The sequence below is a fragment of the Cavia porcellus genome, unplaced genomic scaffold, assembly GCF_034190915.1.
Source record: "Cavia porcellus strain 051 isolate PalLab524CR breed Dunkin Hartley unplaced genomic scaffold, mCavPor4.1 scaffold_8, whole genome shotgun sequence".
In the NCBI taxonomy this organism is placed as follows: domain Eukaryota; kingdom Metazoa; phylum Chordata; class Mammalia; order Rodentia; family Caviidae; genus Cavia; species Cavia porcellus.
In genome coordinates, this window is record NW_026947491.1 from 74235883 (window position 1) to 74255761 (window position 19879).

At 35.8% G+C, this 19879-nt stretch overlaps 1 protein-coding gene across 2 annotated transcripts in view; it reads left to right on the forward strand.

Annotated features, from left to right (window-relative positions):
• Tmtc2 (transmembrane O-mannosyltransferase targeting cadherins 2) overlaps positions 1-19879 on the forward strand; it is a 372199-nt gene that overhangs the window by 295338 nt on the left and 56982 nt on the right. For both annotated transcript variants that reach the window (XM_063255227.1, XM_063255228.1), the window contains one exon: positions 5787-5901. In XM_063255227.1, coding sequence (XP_063111297.1) covers positions 5787-5901 — 115 coding nt within the window. The remainder of the gene's footprint in view (positions 1-5786; positions 5902-19879) is intronic.

Genomic DNA, 19879 nt, shown 5'->3' on the forward strand with positions numbered 1-19879 from the left:
TGACTGGGAAGCGGTAGGTGGGGAAGGGCTTCATGCTGATCACATCAAGATGTGTTGGCCCAGGCAAGCATCCCTGGACCGGCTATGGAATGATGCATTTTGACTTGGTTCTAACAGAAGCTTTTAGAATATCCTGTGTGTTGTAGTCAGGGTTGCAAGGAAAACAATTATATACAGAACACATAATTTATAGTATTATTTTGTAATAGTCACCCAAGAGTGAAATACAAGAAGTGCAGAAGAGTTGTCCACACAATATGACCCAAGGAATCCAGCTGATGGCCTGGATCCCATGGCCACGTCCTGCATGAGTCCAGCTGAAGACTAAGGGCCCATGACAATGACTAATATGCGTTTGTTTTATGAATCCGCACTGGGAAGACCCAAAGGTCAGCAGTGGAAGATAGGAAATCTGTGCTGTGGGACTAAGGATCTGTGCCAGTAAATTGAGGTTTCTGCACTGGAGCCAAGAAGCAATGCTCAAAAATAAGGACCAGGACTTCCCCAAAAAGCACTACAGCCATCCTCAGTGACAACGAGGTCCCAAGCTCCTCTGATGATGAGAATAGCCAAGTTCATATCAGAAAGCCAGCATGATAGACTCCTCCAGGAGAACCTACAGCTCCAAAGAGCCAACAGCTCCAAACAATACCACCACCACTAACTCTTCCTCTCCAGGTTTCTTTTTTATGCTGGCAACAAACCTCAGGTGGGCCATCTACACTCAGCACTATGCTGATTCAGTTCAGGTTGTGTTTAAATTGATCATCAGTTTTCAATCCACCACACTACATGAAGATTAGGAGTGCCAGGACCATATATAATGTGAAGCCAGGACAAGATAGATGTGGTTTGAAACATGGTGGTGTTGTAGAGGTTAAATGATTCTGGATACATTTCAGTGAGCAGCTATCTGCTGAATATGAATGCAACTCTCTAGTTTATACTTTGTAAATAAGATTTGTATTGCCTTTGAACATTTTTTGAAGATACATATGGTTGATTGTTCCTAGAAAGATTTGTATCTTCATGACACGTTTATTTCAGGTCTTTAATTTGATCTTAAAGAGTGATGTTTTCCTAGTATTTTTGGCAAGAGATGCCAGTCCCAGTTAATCCAAAGAATTTATACGTAGACTTTTCCCAAAGTAATAGTTGAACCTAGAGCTTAAGAATTACTTCTGTCTGTACAGATTTTTACCACATAGCAAAGCTTTTTAAGTCCAGGAATTAACGAAGGATTGATTTTCACAGTCCTATCATATTGAAATATTGGTTAAAAATTTAATAAACAAATGATTAAGTAAGTAAAAAAAAAGTATTCGGAGAAAAAAGTATGTAACTCTAGTACTGAAACAGTTGAATCCAAAACAGGAATTGCTTTTTCTTTCTTCTTTCTCTTCTGTTTACAGCATAGAAATTTTGCACCATGTGGAGAGTTACACTCTTTATCTCTGTATCTTTGAAGATTGGTTCCTGTTTTTTAGTCATCTTCTGTTTTTCCCCTACTCATGTGACTTTTTTCTTTGTAATTCCTCAACTTATTTTTTACATTTCCTTTTTTTGTTCTCTCTTGTTTTGAGATAATGAGGTAAGATGATGATAATTAATTTGGACAAGACAAATTACAAACGAAAAGAAAATGTGGTAGCAACAGTACACACAAGAACAAAAACGTATTTTCTTTATTTGCAATTCTACTCAATTATCAAACATAAAGCATGTTTTGTCTGTGCATGTGTTTTTGAAAAAGAAGAGATTGCTCATAAACCTACATATGAACAACAAAACTCTTAACTTTCCTTATATTTAATGAATATGTTATTCATGTACCTGTCATGTAATTGTCACACATGTAGTCATTTTGCACTAGAACTTAGGAACCGGGCTGCCAGATACCTATAGATTACCAAAGAGGTCAGTCTTCCTGGGAGCTAATGTCATGTATAATTAGAGTCCGGAATATAGTGAAAACATTTATATTGGTTCTCTAAGTGAGGACATGCAGTAGCAGCATCAGCATCACTTTAGAATTTGCTCAAAATGCAAATTTCAGGCTCCACTGGGCTCTATTCACTGCATCTAAAATCCAGGGCAGGGGACCTTGCTCTTGGTACTATCAGATCCTTTAGGTGGTTATGATACGGTGGTAACCTTTCAGGACTTACGGAATCGGGGATGTGGGCAGAATCTCTATGGCCTGCTGTTTAGAAGCTGGGCTCCATCTCATAGTACACACACTATCTGAACACCATTAGCCCTTTCTACTCACAAACCTCAGTCTTGGTACGGTGATTCTTCAGTGAAGAATACCTTGCCATCTCCTTGCCATCTTCTTGTCATCTCCTTGCCATGTCCTTGCTATGTCCTTGCTAACAGTAGTTCCTTCCGTTACGGTACAAACAGTCCCATTTTCCACTTGTGATGAAGACGGAACTAAAATCCACATCCTGAGTTCTACCTATGCTCTGTGCAGTTTGATTACAAAAGGACGTTTCTGGTTACATCCTTCAAACATAAATTACAGTATTCCCTTTTGCTCTTTTAAGTACTCCTTACATGGTAAATTTATATGGTAAGTTATATTATAGTGAAACCAAATCATAAGTAATTCTAACACTATTGGAAACTGGTCTTAGAAGTCTTTATTAGAAGAAAATCTTTAGAGCATAGAAATGAGAAATATAATAGGTTAAAAAGCAGAACTAGAGATTGGAGTGGGGCAGCCTTAGAATCCAAGAAGTGCAAGAGGCCAAATATCTCAGACAAATGAAGAAATTCAGCTGGAAGTATAAACTAGTGTCTAGTAGAAGCAGTAATAGGTAAAACTGGCCACAGAGTAGGAATTTGAAGTGAAGTAAAGAGCAAGTTTTCTCTATTATTATTCCCTGTGTTAGTCAATGTTTCCTCATTAGGACAAAATACTTGAGGCATACAATGGAACAGAATTTATTTCGGCTCACAGTTTCAGTTGTTTGGTCTGGTGCATGGTTAGCTGACTCCACAGTAGACACATCATGGCAGAGGAAAGAGTCTTGCTCCGTGGCAGTTAACACAGAAAAAGGAAAATAGTCTAAGGGTAAATGCATACCTTCAGAGCCATTTATCAAGGGCCAGTCCTCCAAGAAGGCCTCCCACTCCTTACAGCAAATTTTGCTATGAATTAATAATTATTCAAGAGGTTAGCACCGTAGAGATCTAGTCACCTTCCAAAATTCCCACCTCTGAATACTGGACCCTTTTAGAAGGTATTTTTGGTTCAAACTGTAACATCCCTCTCATAATATGTAAGCTGAGGTTCTTTGCATCATTGCAAGGGAAAAAAGGAGTGTGTCTTTATTTCCCTGTTTGTGTTGGTTCTTTGTATTTGAAATGTTCAAAAGTCTGGTTTCCATCGATTCTGGGTTACATTGTAAGAGAGAGGTTATTATACAACATAATTGGATAATAGATTATTTTCAATATTTGTTTAGGCATTCAAATTCAGTTAAAAAAGCAAATGATTCATACTTAGTACTACTGTATTTATTTATTGTTGCAAAACATCAGTACCAGCATATTCAGATAATTTGGCCTTTTGAGAAAAGAATGAGTGTAATTGTGCAAATATATGTGACTATTATGCTGTAATAGTATTTTTAATATTAACATGATAAATGAATTCTGCTATAAAATGTCCATGTGGGAGTTTCCATTGCAAGCCATTTGTAATACTAAGAATTACTCATTTGGGGTATTTTTCAGACTTTGTAAACAGTTTTAAAAGGAGCATTTTGTGTGGCAAATCTAATTTAAACATAAAGAATGTTTTTAAGTTGTAAAAGGGTTAGTGATTTGATTTTATGCTATACTTATATCAATAGGAAATGTCAATTCCTTTTTTGTTGTGGAACATTCGAGATGGATCTAGCATTGACAAAGCTTAAAAGGCTTTGCTTGGGAATCATTTGAGTTGTGTTACTGAGGATCATTATTGTGACTATCCAGATGATCCATCAGTGTCTCTCAGTTTCTTTTGTGAACACAATAGATCCCATGGCCTGCCTTCTATTTGTTTGTTTGTTTATTGCCTGAGTCAATATTTTTTCTTTTCCTTCTCCAGACTGGGATAATATATTTTAATAAAATAACCTTCATTATTTTCAATTAGTTTTTGCATTTTTCTAACTCTTAATGAGCCCTATAATTCAGCATTAATACCTACCTTGAAAAAAAAGAATAGTAAATTAAAAGAGCAATAAATAATCTCCTACATTGTCCTTTGTTTAAATAGCACATACATAATTAACATATTTGTTGATGCATTTACTTAATTATTGTGTTTTGGAGATATAACAACATTACGTTTAAATTTAAAAATAATCTGATCTGTAACAACCATAAATAACTGAAAAATGGGTTTAGTCTAACATCCCTTTTTAAGATGTATGTGAAGAAACTAACTTTTCATTGTGCCACAGATACATACTTTTACTTTTTTTCAAAAAAACAAATACATACTTTAATCTCCTCTCTATAATCCATACATTTAACATATACACAAATTTCAAAGTAGTGTTTTTGTTTTAAATATTTATTTACAATTATATTTTCTTAATAATTATCTGACCATAGAATTTCATGTGTTTTGAGAATGAGTAAGGCACAGAATGTAAGAAAGCAATGTGATCCTTTTTATTTTGGTTTAAAATAGTAGGCTTTATAATCCTAGATTTATATTTACTCACCATTTTTAACAGTTTAGAAATATTTAAACGAGCAGTGACTATTGATTCTTATAAACCTTAGGACATATATTTCTCCTTTCACTTGAAGAATAGATGTTCTGGGGTTAAATACAGTTTGCAGTAGCTATTAGACAATAGTGGGTTCTTCTAACAACCATTTCTGTTTCAGTGTGCAACTCATGACTTGAAAATCATTCTTATGACTATTTTTGTAGTGGTAAATAGTCTTGAACTTTGGGCAAATGAGAAACCCCCAATAAAAAGAGAAAATAATTAGTCCACAATGCCACAGACCTAGCAGATACTTAGATGGCTTCCCTAGAGTTCTGTCACCCTTTGGTTTGATTTTTATTTGAATATTCATATTTGATAAAGCCTCATACCTTTACTTTTGCTCTCAGTAAATCCTCATCCATAAAACAGCAACCAGTTTTCTGAGTCTGCATATTTGTAGCTTTAACATTGGGCCCAACTTCTCCATTTACTTTACCTTTTTAGCTGTAGTTCATAGATAGCACTACATAACAATTGTTGAAGTGCCTTTTACATAGTTATATAGCCCTGTCTCTAAACAATTCTAGCCTTGCAAAACAGCTGACCTGAGAGTGGTCTCAAAAATGTTAATATTTATTCCATTTTTATTCCAAATCCTAATTCAGAGTTTGTTATTACAAAGCCTGTCTTTATTATTAAACAATAATTAAATTTATTCTTTAATTTTAGAATTACTTAAATGTAAGAAACAAATGTGTGTGTCAGAGATAGAAGTTGTAAAGGAGTAACAATTAAAATCTACTCAACGGATATTTATAGTATAACTTTAAATGTGTTTGTTTCTTGCTTGAAAAGACAGGATTTCTTTATAAGAAAAGAATACTTTTACTTATACTAAATAGATTCTTTTACATGTCCTGAAATTGAAGGAAAGAGATACAAAATATGACTAAGTAAGGAGCATGACATAAAACTTAACTTTAAATGACCCCTCTAAATACAGCTTTATCATTTCATGCAATTATCATTTCTGGGTTCAGTTTCTCATGCCTTCATACTTTGCAGGTCAGTTTCTTCTGGAAGAAGCTCGCCTCTTAGAAGCAGCTGAGATGGCAAAAAAAGCAGCTGAGCTGGACAGCACAGAGTTTGATGTTGTCTTCAATGCTGCCCACATGCTCAGGTTAGTTTTTGCTATTGCATCTTAAAAGACCAATACCCCGACTCTGCTAGAACAATTACTTATATTAGTTTCCCTATCATGCTGTTGCATTCCACATTCCTATTATTAATCACGCCATGTATCCATGTAAAACTTGAAACTGTTTGGTTTTTGGTTTTTGCTTTTGCTGTAGTCCATGTGTACTATATGCAGGATGGAAAGCCCTGAAGACTGAATATTACCTAAACTCTTATTCCCTTTCCCTTCTGTATACAAAGTTACTAGTCATAGACCACAAAAGGAAAAACTACAAACTTGTATCCAATAATTGTTCAAGTGTCTCCAAAACAAACCACTATATCATTTATTCAAATGCATCTCCACATTTGTGTTTTTATATTAATGATTGTTAAATATGGCATGTGAATACACTTGAATGTATTAGACTAGTTGTGGGAAGGATTATTAAATATAAATACACTTAGTCTCTGAATGCTCCTATAATCAACAGTGTTTCTGCTTTTTGAAACAATGTATTTTTGGAATATTATCACTTCTGTTTTCAGAAGGGTTATTCAAAGGCTAATGATGAGAATCTTCCCACCAAAAAAGTCAAAGCAACTGTTGTGAAAAGAAAAAGAAAATACATCCATGAGTGGTGTTTTAGGAAGTTTTCAAAAAACTAAAAGGAGTTATACATGTGGGAGTGTAGCTCAGTGGTTCAGTGGTGTGCAAGGGCCTGGCCTCAGCCCTGGGTACCGGGAAAAAGAAACAGAAGGACAAAGGGACAAGGGAGGGGAGGGACAGCACTTGTCCTGTTAACCTTGTGTATGTTTCTTCTCCCACATTCTTACTTGCATCTTACTCTATTAAATCCAAACGTAAGTGCTTCACTAAGTGACATGGCATCTAGGGGTAGATTTGCAATTATTAGATTACTCTCACAAGGGAAGAAGAATGAGAAGTTTTGGTCTGGGGAGAGTCTCAGTGGTAGACTCTTTCATTAGGATGAATCGGGCCCTGAGTTCAATTCCCAACACACACACACACACACACACACACACACACACACACATATATATATATATATATATATATATATATATATATATATATATGGCCGGCCTTTGAGAAATGTGGACAAACTGCTTTTTTTTCACTTTTATTTTCAGAGCATTGTAGACTCTAAAGTATATGTAACAGATAATTCAGAGAGATCTTTTGCACCATTTATCCAGTTTCTCAAATGATAATATCTTATAAAATTCTACTATATAATCATAGCCAGCATATTGATATTGATGCAGTTTACTGGCTATATTGAATTTCCTAGATTTTACTTATATCCCTTATTTTTACATGTGTGCATATGTGTGTGTGTGTGTGTGTGTGTGTGTGTGTGTGTGTGTGTGTGTGTTTAGATCCCTGCAGTTTGGGCACATGTGCAAGTCTATGTGTTATCAACATGTCAAATTGCAATCTAGTTCCATTATCACAGGTACCCTTGTATTATCCTTTTCTAATCACAGCCCCTGCATCTGCCTCCCAGGAAGATGTAATTAAAGCAGATTTTATAGGTTAGTTTGGGTTTGTCACTTGAGATTGTTTTTAGATGTGTAGCTTTGCAGCCTCTTTCTGTGGCTTTTTACCTGTTTTAAATAAGCAATCTAAAGCCTGGCTGAAACAGATTAGTATACTGTGAGATTTCTGATGAATACTGTCCCTCTATGTTAATGCCTAACATTCCTAAAGCATTTGTTTTATCATGAATCCAAAAAGATGACCCCTACTGAAAAAAAAAAAAAAAGGAGTCAGTTGACTATTGAGTACCTTTATAAATCAACTAGAACCAATTTGCAAGAACCTTCAATGCTAGGATAATCTTTTAAGTTCCTTAATTTGCATGACAAGATAGGTGTTCTTGCAGGGAAGAAGCAGTTTTGTTCTTCATTAATAAAACACTATGCTTCCAGTCATAATAAACCATTGATAGAGACAAGAATGCATGAGTTTTTATAGGCTTATTCATCTTACTCATAAAAAATATTTTCATCAACAAATCATTTGCTGCATGTTAGTGCCTGGAATTCAAGGTCTTCCAATTGAAACCCATTATAAAAATATCACAAAAAATGTCCTTGTTAAATATATCACTTGTAACTTTTTCTTAGTTACCGTAGTGCTAGAAAACAGAAGAAAGTTTTGTTACAAGTCGTTGATGTGGAAATCTTCAGGATTTATGTTTCAGAATCTCCTCTCTAGCCTTCTAAGGTCTGCATTCCTCATTAAGTTCTACTTACTCAACTGCCTTCTTGTACTGACTGCAGGCGTGACCACAGCACCCTGGTGATAGCCCACTCAACTTGATGACATTTCCCAGGAATGATTTTATGTAGCCTTTGTGTTTTCCAGTTCCCTCAAATTCAAGTATTCTTCAGTACTTACTGTGCAGGCTCAATACCAATCTTTCCATTTATTAGTTAAAAATATTCAGCACTTTGGTGAAAAATATGAAAAATTGGTCCTTCCTTGAATGGAGCATTATCAGAATTTTTTGCTATCAAGTCTTTGCTCATTTACTATTACATATAAAGTGACATTATTATAACTATCTGGGAATGGACTTTAGAGGGGAGTGTTATTAGAGCATGAGTCCAGGGTCTTCACACTGTACCAAGCTCCCAGCACTTTTTATGTTTTATTTTGAGACAGGGTCTTGCTGAGTTGTCTAGGCTAAGTTTGAATTTGCAGTCCTTTTGCCTCAGCCTCCTAGTGGGCTGGGAAGGCCTCTATGCCTGCTTGAAATTGAATTTGATATGACTCCTTACATCAACATTCTGGTTCTTCTGACAGAATTTAGAAGAAAAATTGGCAAGGTTTAGTGATAAATTAGGTGTAAAGAAAAGGGTGAATTTATTTCTGTTTGTGACTTGGCTAGCTGGATTAATGATTTACCAAATATTCCACAACAACAGTTTTGGAAAAACATATATTTAACATACAGTTCCAGCATACTGATTTATCTTCCCTTTCCTTGGCTAATTTCTAATGAAATAACAAAAAGAATACATTAACAGAGAAAAAAACTGTTCATTCCAAATGTTTTTTATAAAAGCCGTCTGTTCTAAATGAGAAAGAAGTGAGGGTCAGGACTGACTGTCAACACACACAGCTAGTGGTGCATGCCTGTAATACTAGCATTCAGGAGGCTGAAGCAGGAGGATGGCTGAGAGATCAAGGCCATCCTGAACTGCTTGCAGAGACCCTGCCTCAAAAAAGCAAGGCATACCTTCTTAAAAGGTAAAGCTTGCACTGATCTTATTTGGGTCACTGAATATGTGAATGTGACAAATGTCACTTGTGAGTTGAGTTGTAAGAATGCTGTTTCCTTTTTCTTTTACCAAAAGAAGACACATCTCCTTTTCCTTCTTCACTGGATGAGTCAGACGGCTGAGAAACTTTTTTTCTTAAATCAGTGATGATATTCAGAATGTGTTAGCATAGTATAATGTAGTGTATTTTGGAAATACAGTAGGTAGTTGGAAAGAGGAACACTCTAACACTGGAAAGAAAATTACGACATTAGTAGGATTATTGAAATTAAAACTGCAAGATAGGGAATATGTAATTCAGTGACTAATCACTTAAATAGAAGTTGTAGATATTTTCCCAAAACTCACTGGAAATTAATAAGTATAAGAAAATTATGATTGACAGAGGTTGGGATATACAAAACTCCTAGGCCTAACTATATGTAATCACATATAAATATGTATCTATACATTTCATGCAGTATATATATATATATGCTCATGGACTTGTATAATTACATAAAAATATATAGTACAGTAAGGATGTATAATATATGCCTATATATATATATATATATATATATATATAGTACGTGATATAGTTGTATTAATGTATAAATGTGTGATTATAATTAGTGCTGCATATAACATCAATATAATTTTATTTGTGATATATGTTAATTAAAATAGTAATCTCTAAATAAGGTAGAACAGATAAAGGTTAACAGATGCATTTATCATTTAATAATTCAAGAGAATTTCTAAGATAGGATGAAGGCCCTTCTGTTATAATTTTGCAAGTAAAATTGATGACAATAGATCCAGTCCTAACTTGTCTTCCTGTGTGAATCACTGTTCTTGGCTGTAAGCTAAAGAATTCACACTTGCTGATTTAGGAACGGCTCACTTAGGGGCTACAGAGCACTGCTTTACACAGGCTGGGGAATTGTACCTACTTTGGTTAGGGTTCTCTAGAGGAGCAGCACTCAAGTACAGCCTTCCAAAGGCTCAGTAAGTTTTAGGAGTTGTGCCAACATCGCCCATAGGAACAAAGCAGAGTGTATGTCCCATTCATTAGAAGATGAGTCTCGTGGGAGCAGCAGCCTCCCATTATGCCTCCTTCAGAATTTCACTCTCTCAAGATTATATCTGATTGGCGGAACCTCCGTCATGTGCTGGAAGACAGTTGCAAGGTCAAGGGATGTTTGGTTTGCCCTTCGCTTGGCAAGGTGGGACCCACATTGCGGCTAATTACCAACAGTGTCGCCGGGAGGGTTGATCTGAGATGTTGAGTGGTCTCGTAATGAACACTGACAATATATGGTGACACTCTAAGTGCTTCAGATAAACTGAAAAAAAGTACTAGGTGCTTCCAGATGAGACCAGTAAAATTAAAAAGCAGATTGGTTATCATCAAAAGAAAATATCAAAGGAATTTAAAGTGCTAGAACTCAGTGAAGTTATGTCTGTATGCTTGTGAGAGCAAAGAGTTGAATCAGTCACTTTGTTAGGAGTAGTTAAGAGTGGAAATGCTGTTTTACCCCAGAACTGGAAACCAGAGAAAGAGAAAATGAATATATTGGATACCTGAGAGGAGGTCAAACGATGCAAAAACAAATTTTACCACATACACAGCATTCTAGTCCCTGGTGGAAGAGATTTGTTGTTTTAAATCCATTTATGGTAAGATATAAAAGTAGCATTTATTCAAAAAGCTTCTGTCTACCTGGCATTATATGTTGCATTTTTACATGTTACTTTACTAGTTCTAATTGCATATCCATCAAGTAGACATTAATATTCCTATTTTATAGCTGAGGAAACTGAGGCTCTGAGTTAGTACTTCCTAGAGTTAATAAAGCTTGTTATTTAAACTTTATGTGTTCTGGCCAAGTCTGATACTATTTTCACTATGTCACTTTGGCTCCCTCTGTCTTTACAACTCAGTGACTACCAAGAAGTTATCATCCTGGAATTTATTAAAGCAGAAAGGATTTATAAAGAAAAACTAATTGTCAAGTTAATGAATCCTACACCATAAGACTTATCTAATAGCACTAATTTGTTATTTCATGGTAAATTTTACAAGGTAGATTCAAAGCTGGTCACTGGAGAGAGAACTCCAGATTTGTATTTCTCCATAAATACAGTATAGTATGGTGTGCAACATGGGCCACACCGCTGAGAGTAGTGTGTATTTGTTCTTTTCTAGACATAAGCTGTCACTGCTCAAGTAGCAAGAAAATCACCACCCACCAAGCCACCTGGTCCCTGTTGCTTTTTTAGTTTCTAGAGAGCGAGCAACTATGTGAGAGTCGTACTCCTTTAACTTTTATACTCAGTGAGGTATTACATAATTATACACTATTGGTCAGGCGTGGTGGCACACTCCTGTAATCCCAGGATTGGGATTGGGAGGCTGAGGCAGGAAGATCATTTGCAAATTCAAGATCAGCCTGAGCTACAAAGTGAGCTCAAGACCAGCCTGAACTGCATAACAAGACTTTGTCTCAAAACAACCATTACTATATGCTATGTAAACAGATAGCTTAGAAATGATAACTTCTTTATAAATTTGACTGAGAGTGAGATAAAATTTAAATTCTTGAGTGAGAAAGGAGCAGGATCAGGTTGTCTTCTCAAATCATCTTTGTGCTTGTCTACGTATCATGTACAGCCATATAGAGTTAGCTCTCAATATCCCTGAGTTTGTTGTTTGTTGTGGATTTAATGAACCACAGAGTAAAATTATTTGAAGTGAAAATATATACACTTGTTTTACAAATTAGCCCCTACACTATACAGTACAAATATCTAGATATCTATATATATTATTTTTTTAATTGTTTTATTTTAAAGACAAAAATGTAAAATAATAAAACAGTTTCAAAACAGGCTGGTAGAAGGGTAGCAATAATTAATATATTGTGTATTGTTGTCTACATAATATTTATTCAGAGTATAAGATATAGGCATGAAACATTGTCCAGTGTTAATCAGACCTTTCTTGTCACTCTAAGGAAACTAGCTTTATTACTATCTTAACTATTGTGTGTATATGTCTTTTTCTTTTCCCTTCTTTTCTTTCCCCATTCTCCATAACAGTAATACATACTATAGAAACAGATAGATAGCTATAGATAGGTAGAGATATATATATAGTACTTATGCTGTATTAGATATTATAAGTAATCCAGAAGTGATTTAAAGTATAGGCAGGATTGTGTAGGTTATATGCAAACACAAGACTATTTTATGTAAGAGACTTGTGCATCAGCAGGTATGATATCTGCAATGGGAGGGTGTTGGGAATAGATTCCATGAGATAACCATGAACAACTGAATTCAAGTCCCTTTAGCACACTTTCTCATTTTTTTAAAAAAGCAGAATATATTCCTTGAGAGAAAGCAAGCTTCGTCTGAGAGACCGACAGAAGGGATCTCTAATGGGTTTCCAAAGATTCTGACTTTTCTAAGGATTTTTATAGAATGAAACCGTGAGATGAAGTGGGTCTGAGGTAGTGAAAACTGGGAACTCTCAAGGCAGATGGGCATAAGGTGGGGCAGAAGTATGATCAACCAATGAGGTTAATTGTTCAGGTAGAATTGACAAATCAGGGACAAATGGGGAAGCAAGTCATGTAGCAAGGGAGCATTCTTAGAGATCAGTGACTTTTCCTGTAGGAAGTTAGGTGTCTTTTTGAGATAACATCTTGCTACACAGTTCAGGCTAGCCTTGAGCTCACTTTGTAGCCCAGGATAGTCACAAATTCACAAGGATCCTCCTGCCTCAGCCTCCTGAGTGCTGGGATTACAGGCATGTACCACCTCACCCAGCATGTGTTTTTTTTTTTGGTTTTTTTTTTTTTTTTGTCTAGACACTGTCTCCTTTAATACTTTCAAATGAACTAAAAGCACTCAAAAATCACTAGATTTTTCCAGCTATAAATTATATTTTAATACCAGTGTTTGGTAAGGGGAATTTTTTTTTTAATCGGTACCGGGGATCAAACCCAGGACCGCCTGCTTGCAAGGCAGGTGCTTATGCCGCTGAGCTAAATCCCCAGCCCACAGTTAGGAGAATCTTATTTCAACAGCATTGCAAATGGGTCATAGGGTCTTTAAAACCAAGCAGTTGCAGATTGAGGTTCACTATCTTTTTCTCCAATCATCTTTAATGGTACCATCAGATCTATAAATAGAGGCCAGGTCTACCTCGTAAACCTTGTATGTAAAGAAAAGTTTAATAGCCCAATGGCCAGAAAAATGTACATATCTTTATTTTGTGAATTATTTGGCCATTGTTATAATCAAAATAGGAGGGGACATTGGTTTCATAATTGACAAAACAATGAGGAGCCTGTATTTTTAAAACTCCACCTGGTATACTTAGATTAACACCACTGGACAAATGGAGGTTAAGATTAAAGATAGAAGGCTATGCTAGATGGTGCCTAATTTTGTCTGACTTCTACAACTATTAGGAGCTACTGTTTACCAGTGTTCTGTTTGGTAATATCCCTGTCACATTTTCTGAACTATCAGAAGATAATGGTTCTTCAAACAACAGAATCTGATATTCCCAAGTCTCTTAGATCTATCAGAATGATACTTTTGACCCTGCCTAGACAGGTCAGCAACACCCCTACCTAAATCAACTGTAAGAAGGTTGTCTTGGTTGATACAGTGTCTCAACTTGAGAAGTTTAGAAATTTAACTAAAAGACCCATCAGAGAGCCAGGATCTTTATTTCATAAATATCCTCATCCTGTGCAAGAGGAGAGCACAGAGATTTTGTGAGCGCTACACTCAGGATGGCGTACATACAATATAGAAGAGGAAAAGATATTTGCTTTCCCTCATCTTTGCTCTAGCTGCTTTTTCTGGCTGCTGCCTTGAAGTGTTGGCCCAGAGCCATGTCATGCTGCCTGGGAGCCAGCTGATTAGGGACTGAAACCTCCACAAATTGTGAGCTAGGTGAACATTCCCTTCCTTCATTTTGGGTGTTGGGTATTTTGTCCCAGAAATGAGACAAAAGTAATCAAGATAGACCTTCAGCCCTTAAGAATAAGGGCTTGAAGTCAAAGGGAGGGAAGTAAGACAGGATAAAAGAAACACAGATAGAAAGACGACAGGGGAAATCTTAATTTAAAAACTATGCTTTTAAGAATACTGCATTTTCAGGATGTAAAGTTGCCTAAGGTTGCTTATATTTGTACTCCCTAGTCTTGTTTATACGTTTTTTTTCTCCCAGGCCTATCACATGTAAAATTCCTTAGATTCTTTAAATCTATAAATTAGCTTAGTCGATGAGATAAACCTGACAGTAAGAAATAGGCTGGACTCCTACTTTTTCCTGTAAAAGGGCTATCTCTTCATCTGTGAAATAAGCCACTATCTTTGTATTTCTAGGTGGATCATTGATTTTTTTTTCCTGCAAACCAAGCCCAAACTTTCCACAGATTCACAAATTCCACAATTTCTAACTCCCCAAACACATAAATATCCCAATTCTACATTCTGTAATGCCTCTATCTTAAATGCCCACACTCTGTGTTTGAGTGTGAACTTTTAAAATTCTATTAAGGAAAGCCTTTTAGGCCTTTTAAAAATATTAATTGAATCACCAGTGGGAAGCATCCAAGGACCTTGTTAAAATGCAGGATATGGTGGTACCTTAGATCCAAGATCTAAGAGTTACTTTCGATTTTCTGACTTAATGTGTGTTTTATTCCGTTTCTTCTCTGTCCTTTCTGATCTCATCCACCGCAAACATCACATCAGAAACAAATGTAAAAGTTGATGTTGCCAATACCTTTCTTTTCTTTCAATTTTCTTATGCTATATTACAGCGTCTATCTTAATATAGGATTAACTTTTATCAGTATGTTACTAGGCTTGGGGTGCAGGGCTCTTCTTCTAAAGATAGTTTCTAGGTTTTTTCTATCCTGAGCAAAGAATTGGTCAAGACAAGTCCAAACTTTCCTGAGTTTTAACACCTAAGGTAGAAAAAGAAACATGTTTGAGTGTGTTTAGGCCGAATAAAAGTATGGGGAGTACACTCGTGTGAAATACAGTAGCAAAGAGCTCTTGGTGACTGCCCTGTTTGCATCAGCTCTTCTCAGGCTGGAGGCAGGCTCGGCTATCCAAAATGCTGAGTTCCTGTGAGAAATCCATCTGCAGGCCTTTGGGAACTGTTCAGGGCATGTATCCTAGGATTTTGCAATTAACAGATTGGCCCACCAGTCTGTCATGCCCTAATCTTCTGCCTCCTGTAAGGCTTGAGGCCATGAATAAATGAGCTGACACTCTTAGGTGACATCACAAGATGCTGACTCAGTGGAAACTTTCATAAAATTTCACTGTTAGCTGGGGATATAGCTCAGTGGCACAGCACCTGCCTGGCAAGCTCAAGATCTTGAGTTCGACTCCCGGTACAGCAACACCAAAAAATTGGATTGTCAGCATGGTCTTTTCTTTTCTGTTTCATTTATAAGTTCTTCTTCACTTCTTTATTCATTATCTTTAGTATTGAAACAAATACATACGGGTCTTGAAGCCATCTTTGATGTCTTGGAAAATTTTCATTTAAGAAGACAGAGGTTATAACATGTTATTAGAGGAATTTCATTGCAAGGGTCTTTTCTGCTCCATTATTTTTACATATGTATGAGTCTGGCTTTGCTATTTTAAGATTTACCATATGTTTTTTGAGCCATTTATTTCAGTTTCATTTGTATTTGTACAATACAGCTTATCAAGTAGAATTAAACTTTTAATGCTATTTTGAGTAACTTAAAGTTAAGCATCCATTTAGTGATTGGCAGGACTCCAGGAAAATCCTGCTACTGTTTCCTTCTCCATTTGTGTTAACGTGAACAAATATCTGTCTACTTAACAACAAAATCTATTCTTAAAGAGTAATCACCTGGCCTTTAATGAAATATATTTTGTTTGAGTCAGACAGTAGTGTGTGTCCATTTTAAGCGATTTTTAATTCAAACTTGTAGTTAGAGAATCTTACTTCCAAATGCCACTAGTGGTTTTTAAAACTATTTTCAAAGAAGTAATTTTAAATTTAACAATCTATACTTCTATAATTACCACAGAATACATAAAAATGCAAGTAATTATGAATGCTTTTTTTTTTTTTTTTTTTTGATACCAGGGTCAGGACCTTGCATTTGCCAGGCAGGCACTTGTGCTGCTGACCTAAACCCCTGACCTTGAATGAATTTTTAAAGTTAGATTCTCTTCAAATATTCCATAGGTTATATCAATTTATTTCAAAATAATTCCTGCATTTATTTTATACATCTTTTAAGACTAAATCAGCCATAAACCTGTGTTCTAAAATATACTTTTATAAAATAACAGAGAAATTAAATATATGATATATAGATGATATATAGATACATCATTATTACGTTTTCCTGTTTTTTATATAAAAATGCATTCCGTAATATACAAATGATTACCTTTGTGACTTTTCATTGTCTGGTTTTGATCTACACCTGTTTATTGGCGACAGAAAAAAAACTTTCTAATACATTCAGTTCAGTCAAGTTATTTCTTGAGAATTTACGGTTTAATTCACAGTCCAATCACAAATGCCACCTACCTTTTCTACTTCCTTACTCTTTGTTGGCCGTGAGAGGCAGAGGTAGTTTAAACAGGGAAAGGACCTAAAACAGGTGAGGGCTAAAAGGTGAGAACGGGAAAGGAGACTGTATCTGAATCTCCAGCCAGGGTCTTGTTGTCATAGTTATTATATCTCTGTTCTCATGAATATCACATGATGTTGACACTCGGGATGGCAGGTTAATGTGGGGGAAGTTGCTCATCTGGACTTAGTATAGCTTCCTGGTATGAGTGACTTTGCTTTCTTACCATCTAATTGGTGCCTGGCTTCGTAAAATGTAACATCGCCAAAACACAAGGCTGTCTACAGCAGGCTGTGTCCTGACAGAGCCTACCGGTTCCCCTGAACCTCACTTTCTAAGTCTTCTCCTCACTTAGCCATGTGGGAGATTTCTACTCCCCTCCACCTCTGGTTATGATCTCTTAAAAGTGGAGGATTGCAGGAAGTAAGAAAGCATCTGTTTTTCTTTTTTCTCATCTAATATAAGTAGTAATAGCAATTGCTTCATAGTATCGTTGTAAATCGCAGATGAAATAAAGTTTACCTTGATGGAGGAATTATAAATTTTCTGACCTAGAAAAGAAAGAATGAAAGAAGAAAGGATATGAATATTCAGGAAAGTACATATTTTCAGCTGCTTTAAATATGCATATGCAAATAGTCTGAGAACCCAAATCCTGTAGTCAGCACATAGCAATTTCACAGTGGGAGTATTTGACAGCATTTCATAGACTCCCCCAAACAGCAGGCAAAATATTGCTAATTTCTTCACTTTTCAAATGTTGATTAATGGTTTAGTTATCTATGCAATTAAGAAGTATTTGAGCACTCCCAGGATATTTCTTGAAGAGGAGAGTTTACAATATAGCCTAAACCATAAAATGAATATTGGACAGGTCCTCGTGAGTTTTCTTTCTTGTCTGGAGAATAAAAGATATAAATGAGCATTGTATTATGTTTTTCAAATGCTGCTACAAATGCTATCTGATTAGTGATCACCAAATAGTGTTTTATAATAGAAGCAAAGTCTTAGGATGAAAATTAATTTTCATAGTATATGACATACGTAATTCTTGGTTTTTCATTTCTTTGGAATATAATCACTTCTAGCTTAAGAAATTAAGTTTTGTAAACTAAATATTCCCTTTGGAAATTAAATCACTAAAGATGATGATTTTAAAAACTAGTAACTAGTTGTGTTAGGGGGAAGCCTTTTCAAATTTGGAGTATTTTGATTGAGGCATTTCATCTAATGGATTCCCAAGTTTCTCTTTTGATCTTTATCTACTTTATGAATTAAATGTGAGTAAAAATGAATATTAATAGTAGCCATAATTTCCATGCTAGACATCTATTGGTTGATCTCGCTTCAAAGTAACTTACTTCTTTGTAATATTAAGTTACTCTAATTTCCTACCTCCGTGCCTTTTATTTTCCTCTGGAGGAAATCTTTCAGGGCATGACCTAATGAATTCTGGTTCAGATTTCCGAATGAATCTAAACCAAAGTTATTCTGTAATTTGGTGGAGGGAACCTTCCTTAAATACCCTAGTGAGGGGATTTTTACTGTTTCATACCAGACTAAAGTACTTTTCTTGACATACTGAAATTGAACTGTAACATTTATGAGAATATAAATTGCAGCAGCACATTGTAACGTGTCTTAGGTCCAGCAGGGCCTTAGGTCAAGGGCTTTTACTTTCTTTAAAACCTCCATTTAACATAGCAGTGTTTTTAATTATTTTGCTTTTAAAAATTAGAAAAATATGTCCTATTCTCCAGAGAGATTTTATCTTCAGTTATTCCTATAATTTATATGGTTACATGGGGTATGGCTTTATAGTTTTTATTTGGCCTAACCAAAGTGCGAATTCAGTTTCATAGATATGGCAAGTTAGCCTTCTCTTTTAAAGCTTTAAATGTGGTTTTCAAATTGAGTTAACTTTTGTTTTCTTATCCTAATTCCTGCCCTCTGTCATTTTGTCTCAAAAGCTTGCTACCTCAGAGTTTCAAGAAAACACTACTCCATTCTACATGCAACCACCGTTTAGTATCCTTGTCACATGAGACTTACGGTATAGAATCAGAAATTAAAGGCAGCAATTTTCTATAGCATCTTTTCTGTGCCCTTCTGATACGGTTACTAGACTCCATTCTGACTTATAAGAGCTTTTCCATCCATAACTGCTCTCTTTGGCGGTCTTCTGATGTAGCATGAAATAATCAGAAAACATACTGTGCACTGAAAGCTAAATCATTGATACCCTGATGTTTGATTTCATCTGCTAACAAGTTGCCTGAACCTAACTTAAGTTTTTGCTGGGAATTGCAAGAATGGCAGTGAACAAATGCATCTCTAACATTCAGTGTGTGTCTTATTTGCATAAGTGAGCTGTGCCACGCATGAGGTTTGGCTGTGAGCAAGAAAACTGACTCTGGCTCTTTGGAGGCAGTGGAAACTGAAGAATTTACTGTGGCTGGAACGCTGGAGTCAGCGGGAAAGAAGGCAGCCCAGTGGCTAAGCAGTGAGACACACTCTCTAGCAATTCTTTGTAGATCCAGTCTGACCAGTACAGACCCCCATTTTCTTCCACTGTTTTGAGTAGATCCTGGTCATCCTTTCATCTGTCACTCAGGAATTAAAATTCCAAATGAGAACATTCACTCACCTGAGATTAGGTCATGTGCCTCACTGGTGGCCAGAGACCAATGAGAGAAAAGGAAAAAACCCCAAAAACTGGCCTTCTGTTTTTTCTTTTCACGACACAAAATGGAAAGTTTCCTCTCAGTCAGAGTGACTGTCTAGATAGAACAGAAATTTTGCATCCTGTGTATGTGCATTCATTTATTAAAAAATCATAACTACATATTCATTTTACCAACGTATTTTAAAAATTAAGGTTTTTCTGTGATTACCATGTTAAAACAGCAGTGTTTTATGTGGGTTAGCTTAGAAAAGGAAATGAACTCTTCTAATTGCTAAGGTGTAATTGCTGTGGCGTAATTCTACCTATCCTAAAATAAATGATCCAGTTTTCATTGGTTT